At 37.4% G+C, this 15,626-nt stretch overlaps 1 protein-coding gene across 1 annotated transcript in view; it reads left to right on the forward strand.

Annotated features, from left to right (window-relative positions):
- LOC110159892 (VPS10 domain-containing receptor SorCS1) overlaps window positions 1–15,626 on the forward strand; it is a 473,381-nt gene that overhangs the window by 436,160 nt on the left and 21,595 nt on the right. Inside the window, exons 19-23 of the mRNA XM_055158440.1 lie at window positions 3,729–3,862; window positions 6,753–6,866; window positions 9,181–9,352; window positions 10,387–10,573; window positions 14,130–14,263. Of these exons, the coding sequence (XP_055014415.1) occupies window positions 3,729–3,862; window positions 6,753–6,866; window positions 9,181–9,352; window positions 10,387–10,573; window positions 14,130–14,263 (741 nt within the window). The remainder of the gene's footprint in view (window positions 1–3,728; window positions 3,863–6,752; window positions 6,867–9,180; window positions 9,353–10,386; window positions 10,574–14,129; window positions 14,264–15,626) is intronic.

Raw genomic sequence — 15,626 nt, forward strand, 5'->3', positions numbered from 1 at the left:
TGTTGATTATGGCGCATTCTGTTGTGCTCGGGACTCTGGGAAAACTGACCTCCACCTCGAGAAAGTGCAATGGCACGGCCAATTAAATCGGGGTTCTGAAACATAAACTTGGGCTGGTTCAGTGCAGACTGAGTCGGTTGGATTTACGTCACAGAAAAATTTGCAGCACACACACTAAATTGTAACAGTAAACATAACCTATATAATGTTACAGCTGTATCCATAGCCACTTCTGCTAATGTTACCATTACACCAACACACATTTTTAGTTATGTGATAGCCTAGGTTACATGATACTTGAATTAACAAAATTATACTTACATCATGCGCCATCCCTGTTCAGTCATTGTCCTGGAGTAGTATATATGGCTTGCTCATGGTATTCATAAGCTAACAAACTAAACATTAAACTTTCTCGGGCATCCATATTTTCCCCAACTGTTGCAATGGAACGCATTTACAACAGATGTCGGGTGAACTGACTCGGATTTATCTACTACAGACTTTCAATAGAATGCGGCTTTAAATCTCCACAACTAGCTACACCAGAGCCCAGACTGTTTATTACACCTCCATAACCAGCTACACCAGAGCCAGACTGTTCATTACACCTCCACTGGTAGAGAAATTTCATTTTGGTGCTGTATCTAGGGCACTTACTTCCAGCTCGATGCTACAACAGAAGCATAGCCACACTGAACTGTACCAGACTGGAATGGACAACATGGTCAAAGTTTTTGTAGTCTATCCTCTATAAAGTTAAGATTTTTATCCTTCCAATTACATTAACTCCAAATTATAAATCAGATGTTACGTCCCAAGAGTTAAATACTCTTACTGTCCCCAAATATTTATTACTAAAACTAATACATTTTACGATTTTGAAGTAATGTTAATCTCACTTGAGTAAATTTTTTGGCAGCTCTACCCACCTCTGCCGCCACAGCCAGGTACACAAGAACCCAAACTGTTCATTTCACCGCCCCCTCTAAACGCTGGCCAGATGGAGCGGGAATATAGATCCCAGCTCCATTTCAACATAAGAGTGACACTTAATGTAACATCTCCATAAATTTGTATTAAAATTCAACATCTTCAAATTGGATCACTACCAGGTTTGCATAAGATATAACACAGCACTGCAGCTTTCAATCTTGTGGAAAAATGGTATGTTAATAAGTTTGTCATTTACATAGTGCTGACAAGGTGAGATGCAGTGATTATTTGACATCATTTTTTTCTCTGTTAACCAATTTTTGATTGAGTTTGAGAATGTATTTACTGTGCTTGATGCTTTACGGTCGGTGACTTCCTATCCTGATGCATCTTCACTCTTCACTTTTTCAATTTAGCTTTGCTTTATTCTTAGTGCAGCACTTGTCTTAACATAGTCTGGATGTTCACATTTTGGAATTAAAGGTGAATTGCATAACTCTGATTGATTGTCTGTACTTTCAACCAGTAGGCCCAGTTTTACTTCATTTTTAGTATAATCCTTAATTTGTCCTTGTTTAGACCCATGTTTAGTCCTCATGTGTAAAATTTTGAATTAAAGGTGCACTGTGCAACTTTTAAACATATCTATCTATCTTTCTATCTATCTATTTATCTATACATCTATCCATGTGTTTTTTTAATTGCTCAAGAACACATGCATTTTAACAGTGAGTCTGGATGCCACTCCACAGATCAGACTTGTCACTTGCCCTTTTCATATGTTAAGTAGGTGAGATATAGTGTTTGTCAGGAGGCTTGTTGGTTCCATAGAGCCATTGCTCCTGACAGAATACTCCAGTAGTATTTCTGAAGGACAGGTCAAATGCTGTGAGGACATTTACCTATGGCAAGAATTAAGTATATCCTGACTTACCTTGGCTGTTCTAACTTGCATTGTGTCCTTGGGCAAGACACTTCAACCACCTTATTTTTACAAAAGAGTCCTCCTTCTCGCTGAATACATTAACATATTCATTTGTTCACCAAAATATAGCAATGATCTTGAGTTTATTCTCATTTGTTGGACCCTTATGCCTCATGTAACTCACTTTCCCCAATCAGTTACACAGCATGTCAACAAGTGTCTTCTTCTTGCATGAGTTAAAGTGTTCCCAAAGCTGTTCCAACCTGCCCGGACCAAACAGGAGCTCCCCTTTATTCTCATACCAGAGCAGTAATCAATCTGGACTCACATATGTTCTCTGTGGGCCAGTGATCAAACTATAAAGCATGGGAGATGACACTAGTCCAGGTCGATTATGTTGTGATGGGGTAGGTCCCACTCAGCGACCAAACTGAAAATAAGGAAACAGTTTGGACAGAGAAAGTGCTGGCAGTGATTTGGAGTAAGGAATCTCAAATTTCCAAATTAAGTTTCAACTTTGAAATTAAAATAGCTTTTTGACTTCTAGTCTAGCCAAGTCAGATGTAAAGAGGAGTTACCAAGAGCAAAATTTACAGTAGCGTTAAACAGATCATGTCCAAAATCATAAATAAACCAGGCCTTAACCAGGTCTATACCAAGTCCATCACTAATCACAAGACTAAATCACGCTTAACAAGTTTAAACTTGGACTAAACCAGATCTAAATCTGAGATGTTATGGATCAGATTGCCTTTTATCTCTGTTCTTATCTCGATGATGGTATTGCTGAATGTTCCACAGTGCAGCATTAAACTTATCCTACCTTATCCTACCTTACTGAAGTTTGAAGTTACAGGTCAAATCTGTGGAGAGGTTACTCGACTCACTGAAAGAATGCAATTTTTTTCAATGCCAATAAAAAAAACCAAAAAAAAACTAGAATTTAAAGGTTCTGTACTATGCAGAATTGACTTTAAGACAAAGCATGTTCTTACCTTATCAAAAACATACCTGGAGTTGTGTTTTGTTTCATTGACACATGCTTAAGTAATCCTGCATTATTAGGCTGTTTACATTTCCAAACCTCAAAATGCTCTGTTCCACTTTGTGATGTTATGAAGTGATAGTTTTTAAGTTAACACAAGTGAGATGGGCAATTCCAGGACTGAAATGATCCAAATGATTCTAGTGAAGGTGTATAGAGTTTAAAAACACAGTGGAAGCACTGCCTACCACATGACCTCACAAGGTGGAACAGAGTTTGAGAGAAGAACTCAGCCTAAATATGCAGGATTTGTGTGTTACTCTAAGTATGTTTTGATGAGGAAACAACATTATAACACAGATCAGAAAGTAGCATCATATTTGCCCTTTAATGAATCCAAGATAGATACTGTGAAATATTCCAAAGCCATAACTTATTCATATAGAGAGACAAGCAGGTAGTGAACCTCTCCCCAGTAAAGTTACATAGTGCAACTTTTTAATCAAAACATCACAAAGCGAAAAATAGTATTAAGTCTGCTCATGAGACCAAGCTGCTTTTTGACGTCTCACTAGTGACACCCAATGCATGCGGGGGGAACTATCAGCTGCTAATCTTTTTATCTTGCTTTGAGCTCATCTCATATTCACTTCCCACACAGACTAAAAATGGAGATAGACCTGGCAGCTTCTCGGAGCGCAATGTTATTTTGTTCCATACATTTAAAGAAGTGACACATACGAGACTTTTGCACTGTTTTTCACACAGGTTGTTGACGAATCTCTTTGTTGTTCATGGAAAAAAGTGTGACAAAAGCAGTTTATTTTATGGCACTATTTTTTGTGACTCTTAAATATATTTTCCATACTTTGGGACCCCCAGGGAGAGCCGTGCCTGATGGGAGCCAAGAGGATCTACAGGAAGCTGAAGCCGATGTCCCGCTGTGTGATGGGCCAGAGTTTTGCATTGTCTATGTCATCTGCTCCGTGTGACTGCACCGAGGCTGACTTTGAGTGGTGAGACTCTCTATACTGTTGTGGAACTTTTTCATCGCTAGTTTGGTATGTTTTGATGGATGTGACAGGATTTACGACGAACTGAACTGTTGATTTTTACAGTTGTTTAAAGGGCCCGTATTACGCCATTTTGTGATCGATGTTATAATGTTGTATCCTAATCAAAAACATATATTGAGTTGTGTTTTGTTTTATTCACACATGTTTAACACACAAATCCTGCTTATTTAGACTAAGTTCTTCTGAGTTCGTCATGTGGTAATACAGAAAGTGCTGCACTGTGTTTTTAAACTCCATATACCTTCAGTTGAATCATTTGGATGATTTAAGATCTGGAATTGACAATCTCTACTGAACAAAAAGTAAAAGATTGTTGTTAACTTGAAAACTACCTCTTCATGTCATCACAAGGTGGTACGGAGCATTTTGAGCTGGAGATGTAGACAAACTAATAATAAAGGATGACTCAAACTTGTGTGAATGAAACAACACTCAACTCTAAGTATGTTTTTGATGAGGTAACATTATATCATGGCTAAAAGCTCACAGGAGACAGTTTTCCATGATATAAGACTTTTAATTCAAAATGTTGGTTGCATAAATCTTATTTATTTGCATGCTTATGTATTGTGATGTAGCTCCATCAGTCTGTCCCAGGATGGTTGTAGGTTTGCAGTGTACCACCGAGGGTTATCCAAATTTGTAATTGCATAAACCTGTATGTGAAATTATTATATTCACACCAAACAAGCAAATATTTTGGAATTAACTCTAGATTTACATGGGTTTCAAGCTATAGCAACCATTCTCTGTGGTCATAGCAACGAAGTAGGGATGTAACGATATCCATATCTCACTGTACGATATTTATTGCGATAGTTTTAAGAGGCTAATATTATTGTAGATGGGACACTTTTTTGCTTTTAAAATACCTTGACAAGATTTTGGTGTGAATTATTTCCATCATAATCCCAAGAATTCAAGTAAAAAAACATATTTCTTCATGCTATCTACACTGAAATGAATCATGGGATATGTAGTTTCCCATGTTCATAAGCTGTTGCTACTATAAAACCATGCATTTAAGCAAAGGAACTTGTAATTTGATATATTGTGACAGCCCACGGTATTATTGTGAGACTTTTGACGATGCGAGATCACGATATTGCGGTTATTGTTACATCCCTAAGTAATTCAAATCAAGATACTTTCTAAAAGTGAAGGTAGCGTTCGGAAGTTCTACACTGTATATACTAAATATACTGAAGACGAAATATCGTGTAATTTTGTTATAAATTGCCACAGATTTATTTTATAGAATGCAATATCAAAGTCAATTACAGTATCATAGAAAATTCAAACCTCAAATCAGCTTGTGTATTCATTATCCCCAAGCATGTCCCCAGCTGCAGTTACTATATAAACACTATAACCTGCTTTCTACAAAATTATCAGCAAAATTAATTTTATCTTTTCATTTCTCGTTTATGCGGCGGTGTCTCGGGGGCGCAGGTCTCTTGAGTGAAGCTGGTCCTCTCCCTCATAAATCTGCCGGCCTAATAGCTTTCATTTACAATCACAACACTTTTGCATCTGTGAGCGCGCTGCATTAATTGGGCCAATTTGTCCCCATCATTTGAGAGGAAGTGGCGACGCTTGGCCGTTTAATTCGCAGGACAAACAAAGGCTGTGGATTAGAATGTACTGCATAAAGACAAAGCATTTGAATGGCACCGTGGTCTAGAGTTGTTTTAATATGTACTGTGAACCCTGTCCCATCTGTCTGGGTTTGAGTAGCATCAGTCATCTCCTAAGTGAGTGTCACGCTGCACTCGCCTCCATCTTGGCTCCAATTGAATTTGCCTCAGGAAGATCTGATCTGTCTTTGTCATGTGTCTTTTCCTCCTTGTTTTCATTCTCATCCTGGTTTGATTTTGTGTGTGTGTGTGATTTTAAAGGGGAAACAACTTTTATGATGGGTTTTTCCTCATTAGCTTACTCGATTATTACTTGATTGATTTGTGCCTGTTTTCATAATGATTGATTTGGATCAGCATAAAGCAAATGAAAAATTGGAGTGGAAATTATTCCGTGAGCTCAGTTTAATCTGGACTGAATAGACATAAATTCTTGGAACAACTCATTTCACATCACATTCAATTGGATTTATAGTGAACAAAGATGCATAGTAGCACAGGTGGATGATTTAGTGGAATGTCGTCATTACAATTCTAGTGGAAAATAGAAGTAGGAAGTTGAATGCACCCAACGTTTATCACAATATGACCCAACAGATATGGCAGTACTTTGTCTAATGGCTCTTTACTCACTAAATGATGGAAAAACATGGACATAGGCAACTGCTGGATAATAAATGAAGAATAAGTTGGTACATATATATAGGAATCATTTTAATCCAAAATGTTGTTTTATGGAAAATACTAGATCAGTAATGGATGTATAATCTAGCTGGTTCATTTTCCCTGGATTGCTATGAAATCTGAGTCTGGGACATGAAATGCATTGCAGGTATGCCAGTAGTCCTGAATGAAAGCAGACCTATTATGCAAAATTGACCCTTCACCGCCACCGGCATGCGGCCACTGCTCTGTACTTATCGTCAATGTAGTCATTTTTGTAAAAAAGACTGCCAAGATCGAAAAAATCTGCTATTCTTTAGCGTGTTGTGCAGTTATCCATTGGATATGTTGTGATGGTGTTTACGGCGATGTCAGCTCCCATTGGGCACCACAGTTTTCTAATGTGGAAGTCAATGGGCAATTTAAAATGTCCAAATTATAACATAATGACCCACAGGTGTCATAGATTATAAATATAAAGCAGCACAATAGGTCTTCTTTAAACATATCTTTTTAAAATATTGTTCCAGTGATTATGGCTTTGAGCGTCGGACCAGTGGGAAGTGTGCTCCAGCCTTTTGGTTCCACCTGTCCTCCATGTCCAGGAGCTGTACCACAGGGATGACTTTCCTCAACAGCACTGGGTAAGTACACATAAGTAGTAGAATTAACATAGACATCTCTGCCCTTTTCAGAGCTCAAAAAGGCAATGCCACTTTGTGACATCATTACGAGGTACTTCAAAAAGTGTTCCTCCTTGTTTTTCAAGTAGGCCTACATAAATTCATGTACTCATTGATTCGTTCTAATTACATCAGCGGTCAAATTGCCTTCACTAAGATTATATGTTATGTTTACATGCTCTGTCTCTGTAATTTCTTGTTCTAAATGCATATGAAATTTTGTATTTGCTGGTTTGATTTTCACTATATAAGCAAAGCATTTTGTTGTCATGTCCATGAGCAATACACCCACCTTGCTTGATTGTGGTGACTGGGTTTTATATCCATCAGTTTCAGAATGATGACCACTGAAAATAATATATCTTTTGAGTTGTCCACACTCACACACAAAAAAGTTTACATTTTTTGAAAGTAGATGCTTTGAACTGAGTGAATAATGCACCAAACTGTAAAGCAACTTTGCATGTTTAGAAAAAATGCCACCAAAGATTTAATTACACATTTTATACATTATTACTCTGAAAACTGAAAGTAGTTGCTATTAATATTACTGCTCTTTTGAAGTGATAATATTTGTTCTTGATTACTTTTTGGATTCTAGCCTTGCTTTGTACAGCAGATGAATATATTGAGGACAGAGAAGGAAGTACTGAAACACAAACTCACTATAACAAAATCTGATGACCAGCAGAGGACGAGGAAGAGAGGAAATAATCAGATGAAGTGGAACTGAAGTCGTATTTTAAGACAGTGACAGTTCTGAACGACATCCAAATGTACTTCATAAAACCTCACCGTTAAATAGTGGTATTTTATGACCCTATGAATGCTGTCAGTCAGATCTAAGCAGGAATGATGGGGAGAGAATCCTGCCAACTTCAGAAACTTCATAGACTTCTTTTAATGAAAATCTGACCAAATTACGCCATTCTTGAATTCACACTGTTAAAAAATATTTTAATTTAAAAATTAGGCTAAACAACTCAATTATAGAGCCAAGTTTGTACAACCCCCCCCCAAAAAAAAATAAAAAAATAAATAAATAAATCACGCTTTTTAATAATAAATAAATAAATAATAAATCTGGTATACATGTACAGTGATGGAAAGAATACTTTGGAAATGTATTCAGTTACAAAATACTGAATGCCTGCAGGAAAATATATTTTGTAACACATTTTGATACATGGCCCAATCGGAGTACTGTATTCTAAATACTTAAAATACTTTCATGTAGAGTTGCATATAAATTATAGTATAAAGGTGCAACATAGGATTTAAAAAAAAAAATCTGCTTTAAATTTTTTTCAGCATTTGTTATACATTTCTACTTCTACTTCTAACTGGAAAAACTAAAATGACATAAGTACGCACTACAAGAGTTGTGTTTTCTATTTTTCACATTGAGCAGTTTGAAGCCTGTGTGATCAAGTACCAGTGCATCTCTTTGATTTTAGAAAAGTATTCTGAATAACACCAAATGAAAAAGGAACTCTACCACAATACAGCTGCTCAAAATTTGTATTCAATAAGTCAATTCTTTTTACCCCCCAGTAAAAATGATAAAGTATACAGTAAACAAAGATTCAGAGTAGCAGTGGTGGTAATGTTATTAGTAGTTTATAGGAAAATGTTAGCTGTAGCAATATGAGGCAATAGTAGAATAAAGTGCCATTCTTAGATCATAAACACTAGTGCAAAGCCACTCTAAAAGTCTGAAAACAGTTGAAGTGTTGATATTACTTTCATCTCTGTCAAAAGGCCTTGTTGTTTACATACAACAGCCTCTAGTCTCCACTCACAAACAGCAGCAGCACAAAGAGAACAAAGTGCTGCTCCACAAAAGACACGAGCTCTCACCACACACTCGAATCAATTCAACAGGTACTTCATGATTCAATGTACACAGCTCATCATACTGATGCAATCACTTTATGGATACTTTGCAGTGACAACATGCTGGGGTTCATTTCTGTGTATTTCTATGGTGGACATGGTTTCATTTTCACACACATTAGCAAAGTCTACCCAAAAAGTTTTTACATTATCTGAAAATTCAAGATAAAATAGAAAATGGATTTAAATAACACATTTTCAGGGGTCTGGCTTTTGGATCGGCGCCGAAATATCCAGATGTGCAAATTATGACAGATGAAACCTTCTCTAGAGTGAACCACTCCTGGATGAATGAAGGACTACACCATATGATCACAATACACTACAAATACATTGAAAACCAGTACCTGCATGCCAAATAATCATTTTGTGTATTTAGCTACAGAAAAGTAGTCTCTAATAACTGCACTGCGGGGGTGAGCGTGCATTACACAGCCCGGAGGCAGCCATGCCCCGTCCAGGCACCCAAAGGCCTGCACCTGGTCACCAGCGAGGGCACCCACACTGCCATCCTCGGAGCCAACGTCACCTTCCTCGTGTTTCTGGAGGAGGTAGGACATGCTTATACTGGGGAAATGTTAGTGCTGTCAGGTTGTACAAAATAGTATCTTGTGTTACATTGCATCAAATGGGGGGCAGTATTCAATAAGTACTCTGTGTAATACGATAAGATATGGAAATATCAAGAAGAAATATTCTAATGTTGAACTTGATCATTTTAAAATAAGTAACCTTAGGCTGTGCCTCAAACTATGAAAGAAGGTAGGTTTCAAATCTGTGTAACTAGTTCCTAGCTTTCACAAACCCTTTGGACATCACATTCACATGCCCCTAGCACCGCGTTAGAACAGTGCTTTCAGATGGAAAAGTGAAACAGGGTAGACCACCAAAGCACAGCCTGTCAGCTCTCATCACACAACATCATATAGTGACTCACGTGGCTCGAATGTGCTAGAACTGGTCTGTCACAAAGTTCTGCTTTTAGAATGCACTTCTTTCTGAGAAGGAAATATCATTACTCATTTACGAGAGAAAAAGTTGGGTACCTCAACTTTAAAGGTTCTATATTACAAAAAATGACTTGTCACTGGATGACTCTTGTGAGCTTTAAGCCATGTTACACTCCTGTTACTTCCTCAAAAACATATCTTGAGTTCATTTACTGTTCTCCAAAGCTCAAAATGCTCTGTTCCACCTTGTGATGTCATGAATTGGTAGTTTCCAAGGTTAACCTACTTTTTTTTTTTTTTTTGTGGAGACTGGCAATTCCAGAGCTGAAATTATCCACATCACAAATTGAAACAGAGTGTTTTTAGTTTGAGAGAAGAGTGTTTTAAACATGTGTGAATGAAACAAAACACAAGTCCAGGTCTGTTAGTGATGAGGGTACAACATTATAGCATAGATCACAATAGTGCAATATGGGCACTTTAACCTTTACATTATTACGTATGTCCAATATTTACCGACAGTACATTTTGCTGAATAAAATCCAATATAATCTGAAACTTTATTTTAGTTTCATATTTTTTCTTCTACAGTATGAACCATTCTAAATCACTCTATATCATATCCTCTTGTTCAGGGCGATGGGGCGCGGACCAGTATCACTTTGGACTTTGGAGATGGACACGCTGTGACTTACTCCAATGTGAGCTCTATCGAGGAGGGCATCAGACACATCTACAGAGCTGTGGGCATCTACAGAGTAACAGCCACCGGCGAGAACAGTCTGGGCTCTGAGACTGCAGTCCTCTACCTCCATGTCAACTGTGAGTCTGAACACTGCTACAAAAATATCTTGAAATATAGACTATATAAAGAGTCTGACACCACCCATAGCATCCGGCTCCAGTCAAATGAAACTCATCGAGATCTGCTGTTATACTGTGATAGGCCGGAATTTTGGAGCTGAGTTCCGTCATCCTGTCACACCTTTGATTAACCTTTTCAGTTAAGTTAAGTTTTAGTGGGAGCGACCACGGGGGGATTTATGGAAAAAATAGTGAAATAAAACATCAGGATCATGTAAAACGGGTTAATACAAACATTTTAAGAACAAAATGCCAAGCCTGATAGCAGCAGTTATGGAGAGAAGGGCAACGTTTTTTCAATAGAAAAGTGAGTTGTAGCCAGAGTCAGTGGAGCCGGAAGCACGCCCATGCTCATTTCCTACTAGCAGGTGTCTAGTGGGTTATTTCCATTTCTACATACAGAACCTGTTTGAAAAGAGATTTGTAGTTTTGTGCTAAATGGATTACATGAGAAGTGCACGTTGTGTTCTCAGAGGTGATGTTGGTCCCAGCTGCATGCTAAACTGAAGTGTGTACAGACATGTGCTTTAGGCTCAGTGCTGAGGCAGGGATTAGACAAGACCCCATCAACAAGAACAGGCTCAGGATGCAAAGTGGAGCCTCATTTACAAAGGGAAAATGCATCACCCCACAGGGAACAATGGAATATGTTTTCTTTGTATCATTTTTTCTTTTTATTTTTTTTATGTTAGATTTAAATCGAATTTGAATTAAGTAGTACTACCTGTTTTTATAAAAGTGAACATTTTAAGCAAGCTAAGTTTTTTTTTTTTTTTTTTTTTTATAATTGACCTTTTAAAAAAGAATTAACTCAACATTAAAATTCACCTGCATGTCAACCCAAGTCTAGGGCTTCCACAGTTTTCCACTGTCCATACATTCTGTATTCAAGGGGCTATGCACCTTCAGTTGGAGGGTTCAAGGGCCCTTGTCTCTGTGAAGATGGTTTAGCCTGGAGTGTTCTACAGCATGGCATTAAAGGTGCTACATTACACACAGTTGACTCCTGTGAGCTTGTTACCTCATCAAAAGCGTACCTGGACTTGTGTTTTGACTCATTTGCATCACTTTGAGTACTGCTGCATTATCAGGCTGTCTACATCTCCTAAGCTCAGAATGTTCTGTTCTACCTTGTGATGTCATGAAGCTACCTTTTACCAGTAGTTCAGTAAACATTGGCATTTCCAGGGCTGAAATTATCCAAATGATTCTAGTGAAGGTGTATGGAGTTTAAAAACACAGTGGAGCACATCCTGTATTATGACATAGCATCACAACTCCAGGTATGTTTGTGATAAGGAAAAAACATAGATCAGAAAATCGTACAATATAGTATATGTAAGTGTATATATCTCTATGGAGATTTTTTACCAATGGGAAAAAAAATAATAATAATAATAATAAAGGCATAAAATCGTACAATAGAACATTCCAGAAACAAGCAGGTTGTGGACCTTGCACCAAAAAAGTTACATTGTGGATCTTTAATTATGCCTTATTTCCTTTTTTCCACAATCCACCATTCACTCAAATCCACAATGTCCTATGCATCTTTATTAAAATAACGGTTTTATTTTTGTAAACTCTGGCAACAATGTGAATACCTTTCTGATATCTTAAAAAACTTCCCCAATATGTTTTTGACCGAACCACATCAGTTTCCCTATCACCACCACAGCACACCCTTGCATTTATTTTTTTTCCCAGCCTTGTGACGTGCATTCATACAGATAGGAGTCTCTTTTTACACATTCAACTATTCCTCAGCTTCCCTTTTCTTTATCACATAGAGCTGGATTGTGACTGTCAGCATGTATACACTCTATCACAGACTGAGCCCCCTCCTCCAATCTCCAAACAAACAAGTCAGATAGAACAAATCCCATTTCACCGGAGTCGCCTTTTTCCTGGAATCCGGATTTTCGGGTACCTATATGAAAGAGGCAGGAGTAATATGTAAGACTGACCACCGGCGCCCCCTGCGGCTTCGGGTGACAGATGTAATGGAGCTGACTTATTGATCGGGGAGTGGGGCTGCTCCATCCAATCTGTCAATCGTATGTGCCAGTCGTACAAATAGAGCTGGGGCGTCCTCAAGAGCCTCACGAATGAAAAATAACACACAGATGGTAAGCAACTCGGGCGAGAGGACTGCAGAGAATATTGAGCAAACAACCGCACGTATAAGCTTCATACTGCCATGTATGAGTTTCCAAGGAAACATATAACACAGAATGATCTGACTTTTTTGAACAAATAAATAATATTTCATGATATATATGGGATCACTTGGCTGAAGTAAATAAATACAATCGTGATGCTTCTTTGTGACATCTATGGCTGAGATGAGCTTAAAATCCTTTTTCTCTACCTGGGCACTGACAAAATGATGGTTATTGTTTAAAAAAGGTCCAGAGTAGACTAGGAAGATTTTTTTGTTTCTATAATTCAACATTTATAGCACACATCATAACCTACATACAATTTGCTTTCAATTACAACTATTTTTGCATGCAATAGCTATGGATGGTATATATGGATGCACACATGTGAAAAGTTGCTGTGTTTTTTTTTTTTTTTTATTATTGAATGTCTGGATGTTACATTAAGCTCTTTTGAATGCCAGTTGTTTTTGTGTGTGTGTGTGTGTGTGTGTGTGTATATATATATATATATATATATATATATATATAGGCCTATATAGTTCTAGTATATATATATATACATATGATGATTATTTAAATTAAAATAAAACATACCTGGAGTTTTTTGTTTCATTCACACATGTTTATATATTGTTTGGCATAGTTCTTCTCTCAAGCAGAAAACAACCTGTTCCAGCTGGGATTGCCAATCTCTACTGAAGAAATGGTAACTTGAAAGCTACCACTTCATGACATCACAAAGCAGAGGAGAGCATTTTAAGATGTGGAGATATAGACAGACTAATAAACGGATTGTGTGAATGAAATGAAACACAACTCCATGCATGTTTTTGGACTTGCAGCATTTTAACATGGTCACAACTTTTTAACATGGCTTAAAGTTGTCAGCGTAATCCCTCAGCCTCCCAGGTAGGACAGAATTGAATTTCTTTTGCTATGGCTTAAAGTTCACAAAAGTCAGTTTTGCATAACATAAGACCTTTAACAAAAGCCAGATGTAACAGAACCAAAATGTTAAAAGTCGCAATCATTAAAGGAGCAAAGGACTGTACTTAAACCCTTAATATATTTAAGTATCTGTATTTTACTACATTTGATAGCAGGTAGTTGTACTTTCTAGTCTGGACTGACTGAAAAGTATTTTTTATTATTATCTGAGACCAGACAGAAAAAAAACTATCAGTTCTATTCTTTTGAAAAAAATGCAGAACATTTTTGATCAAAATCACTCCTCTTGTACATTGCATTTTACCAATTTCAGCAATTTTCTTGTGTAATTTGCTACTATTCGGCATACATTTTATCTTTTCTGTGTTCTAACCATATGCTGCTTGTGTGTTTGCGAGTAGGTCAGCTGGAGTATATCCATCTCTCGGCTCCCTTTGTGGCTGTGAGGAATAAGGAGGTGAACCTGACTGCAGTGCTGTGGCCAAGCCAAGTGGGAACAGTCACCTACATCTGGTGGATAGGAAATAACACTGAGGTACCCCTAAGACTACCATCTCTCCATATCTCCGTCTGTTTCTCTATACTCTTTGCACCTCTGCCCATTTGTAATTAAGTAGGTTGCTGACTCCATGTGCTCTAAAATACGCAATCATTATTTCTGTGCAGAACCAGGTTGCAAAAACTTGTGGCCTTGTTAATCAGCTTTGAAAGCGATTGTGTAAAATGCTGAGCTGTCAGATATGCATAGAGTTAATTACTAATAGTCACTGAGGTGTGGATATCAGTTATTCTGCTCAGGACTTTCCAAAGTAAGTTTTTTAAGAGGATCAATAAAAAAGTATATACGGTAGAATATATGGCCAGTTGACTTCACAAATCTGTAGGTTATAAAAAGTAGTGTTCAGTATTTTTGTTTGCTTGTTATTCTCTTACACCTTATCAAATGAAGCAATAAAAAAAGGGGGAAAATCCAAGTAAAATCAAATTGAATATTTTTTATGTGTACATTTTAAATATACTTTTAAAGTGTTCGGTTTTTTGTCTTTAATGAAGTAAAGATACTTAAATCTTGTTTTAGAATTATGGTAAATGGTCACATTTTTATATAATGCTTTTCCACCTTCAAGCCACTTAAAGCGCTTTACACCAAAGACCATTCACCCATTCACACACACATTCATACAGCTATGTACGCAAACACTGGTGAGATGGGTGAAGGAGAAGGTGATGGAGAAGTGTCTTGCCTAAGGAAACAACAAACATTCATCTGTGGAAGCTGGAATCGCACGCCTAACTTTCGGATCAATGAACAAACGCTGTAACAGCTGAGCTACTGCTGCCCACTTATGATATGATTTTTAGAATTTAATAAGCCAGGTTTGCTTCTGAAAAAGTGTAGTGTGTAAAAATAGTGTAAATCCCAATTGTGAGGCCCAGCAGATGTAGTGCACATGTCCAAGGCTTTATATAGAAATGCTCTAGTTTATGCAATCTGTCTTCATAATTATGCTTGTGTAAATGTTTGTTCAGCGCTAACATGAAGCCCTCCACCATGACAGACCGTTAGCTCTGTAGTGCTAACACGCGCCGCAGCGGCATTAGCATCCTAGCTAACTCCGTGTGAAGAACAAATGGAGATGTGAATAATGAGGCACTGTGGGAAATCTCGAAGGACCGGGACTTCAGTGCAACAAGGCACAAAGCTCTGTGTGTTTGTGCGGTACCAGAGAGAAACAGAGGCTCACTAAACTAAACAGCATTAATAATAGTAGGAGTAGTAGTGATAGTAGAAGAAGTAGTACTTCATTAGAATATTTTGATTAAGAGATTACTAAAAGTTCATTTCTACTTTTTATTTCAGTCGCATGATTATTTAGAATTTATTGTGACTGAGTGGC

Source organism: Boleophthalmus pectinirostris, unplaced genomic scaffold, assembly GCF_026225935.1.
Source record: "Boleophthalmus pectinirostris isolate CB_2022bp ecotype Guang Dong unplaced genomic scaffold, ASM2622593v1 HiC_scaffold_22, whole genome shotgun sequence".
In the NCBI taxonomy this organism is placed as follows: Eukaryota; Metazoa; Chordata; class Actinopteri; order Gobiiformes; family Gobiidae; genus Boleophthalmus; species Boleophthalmus pectinirostris.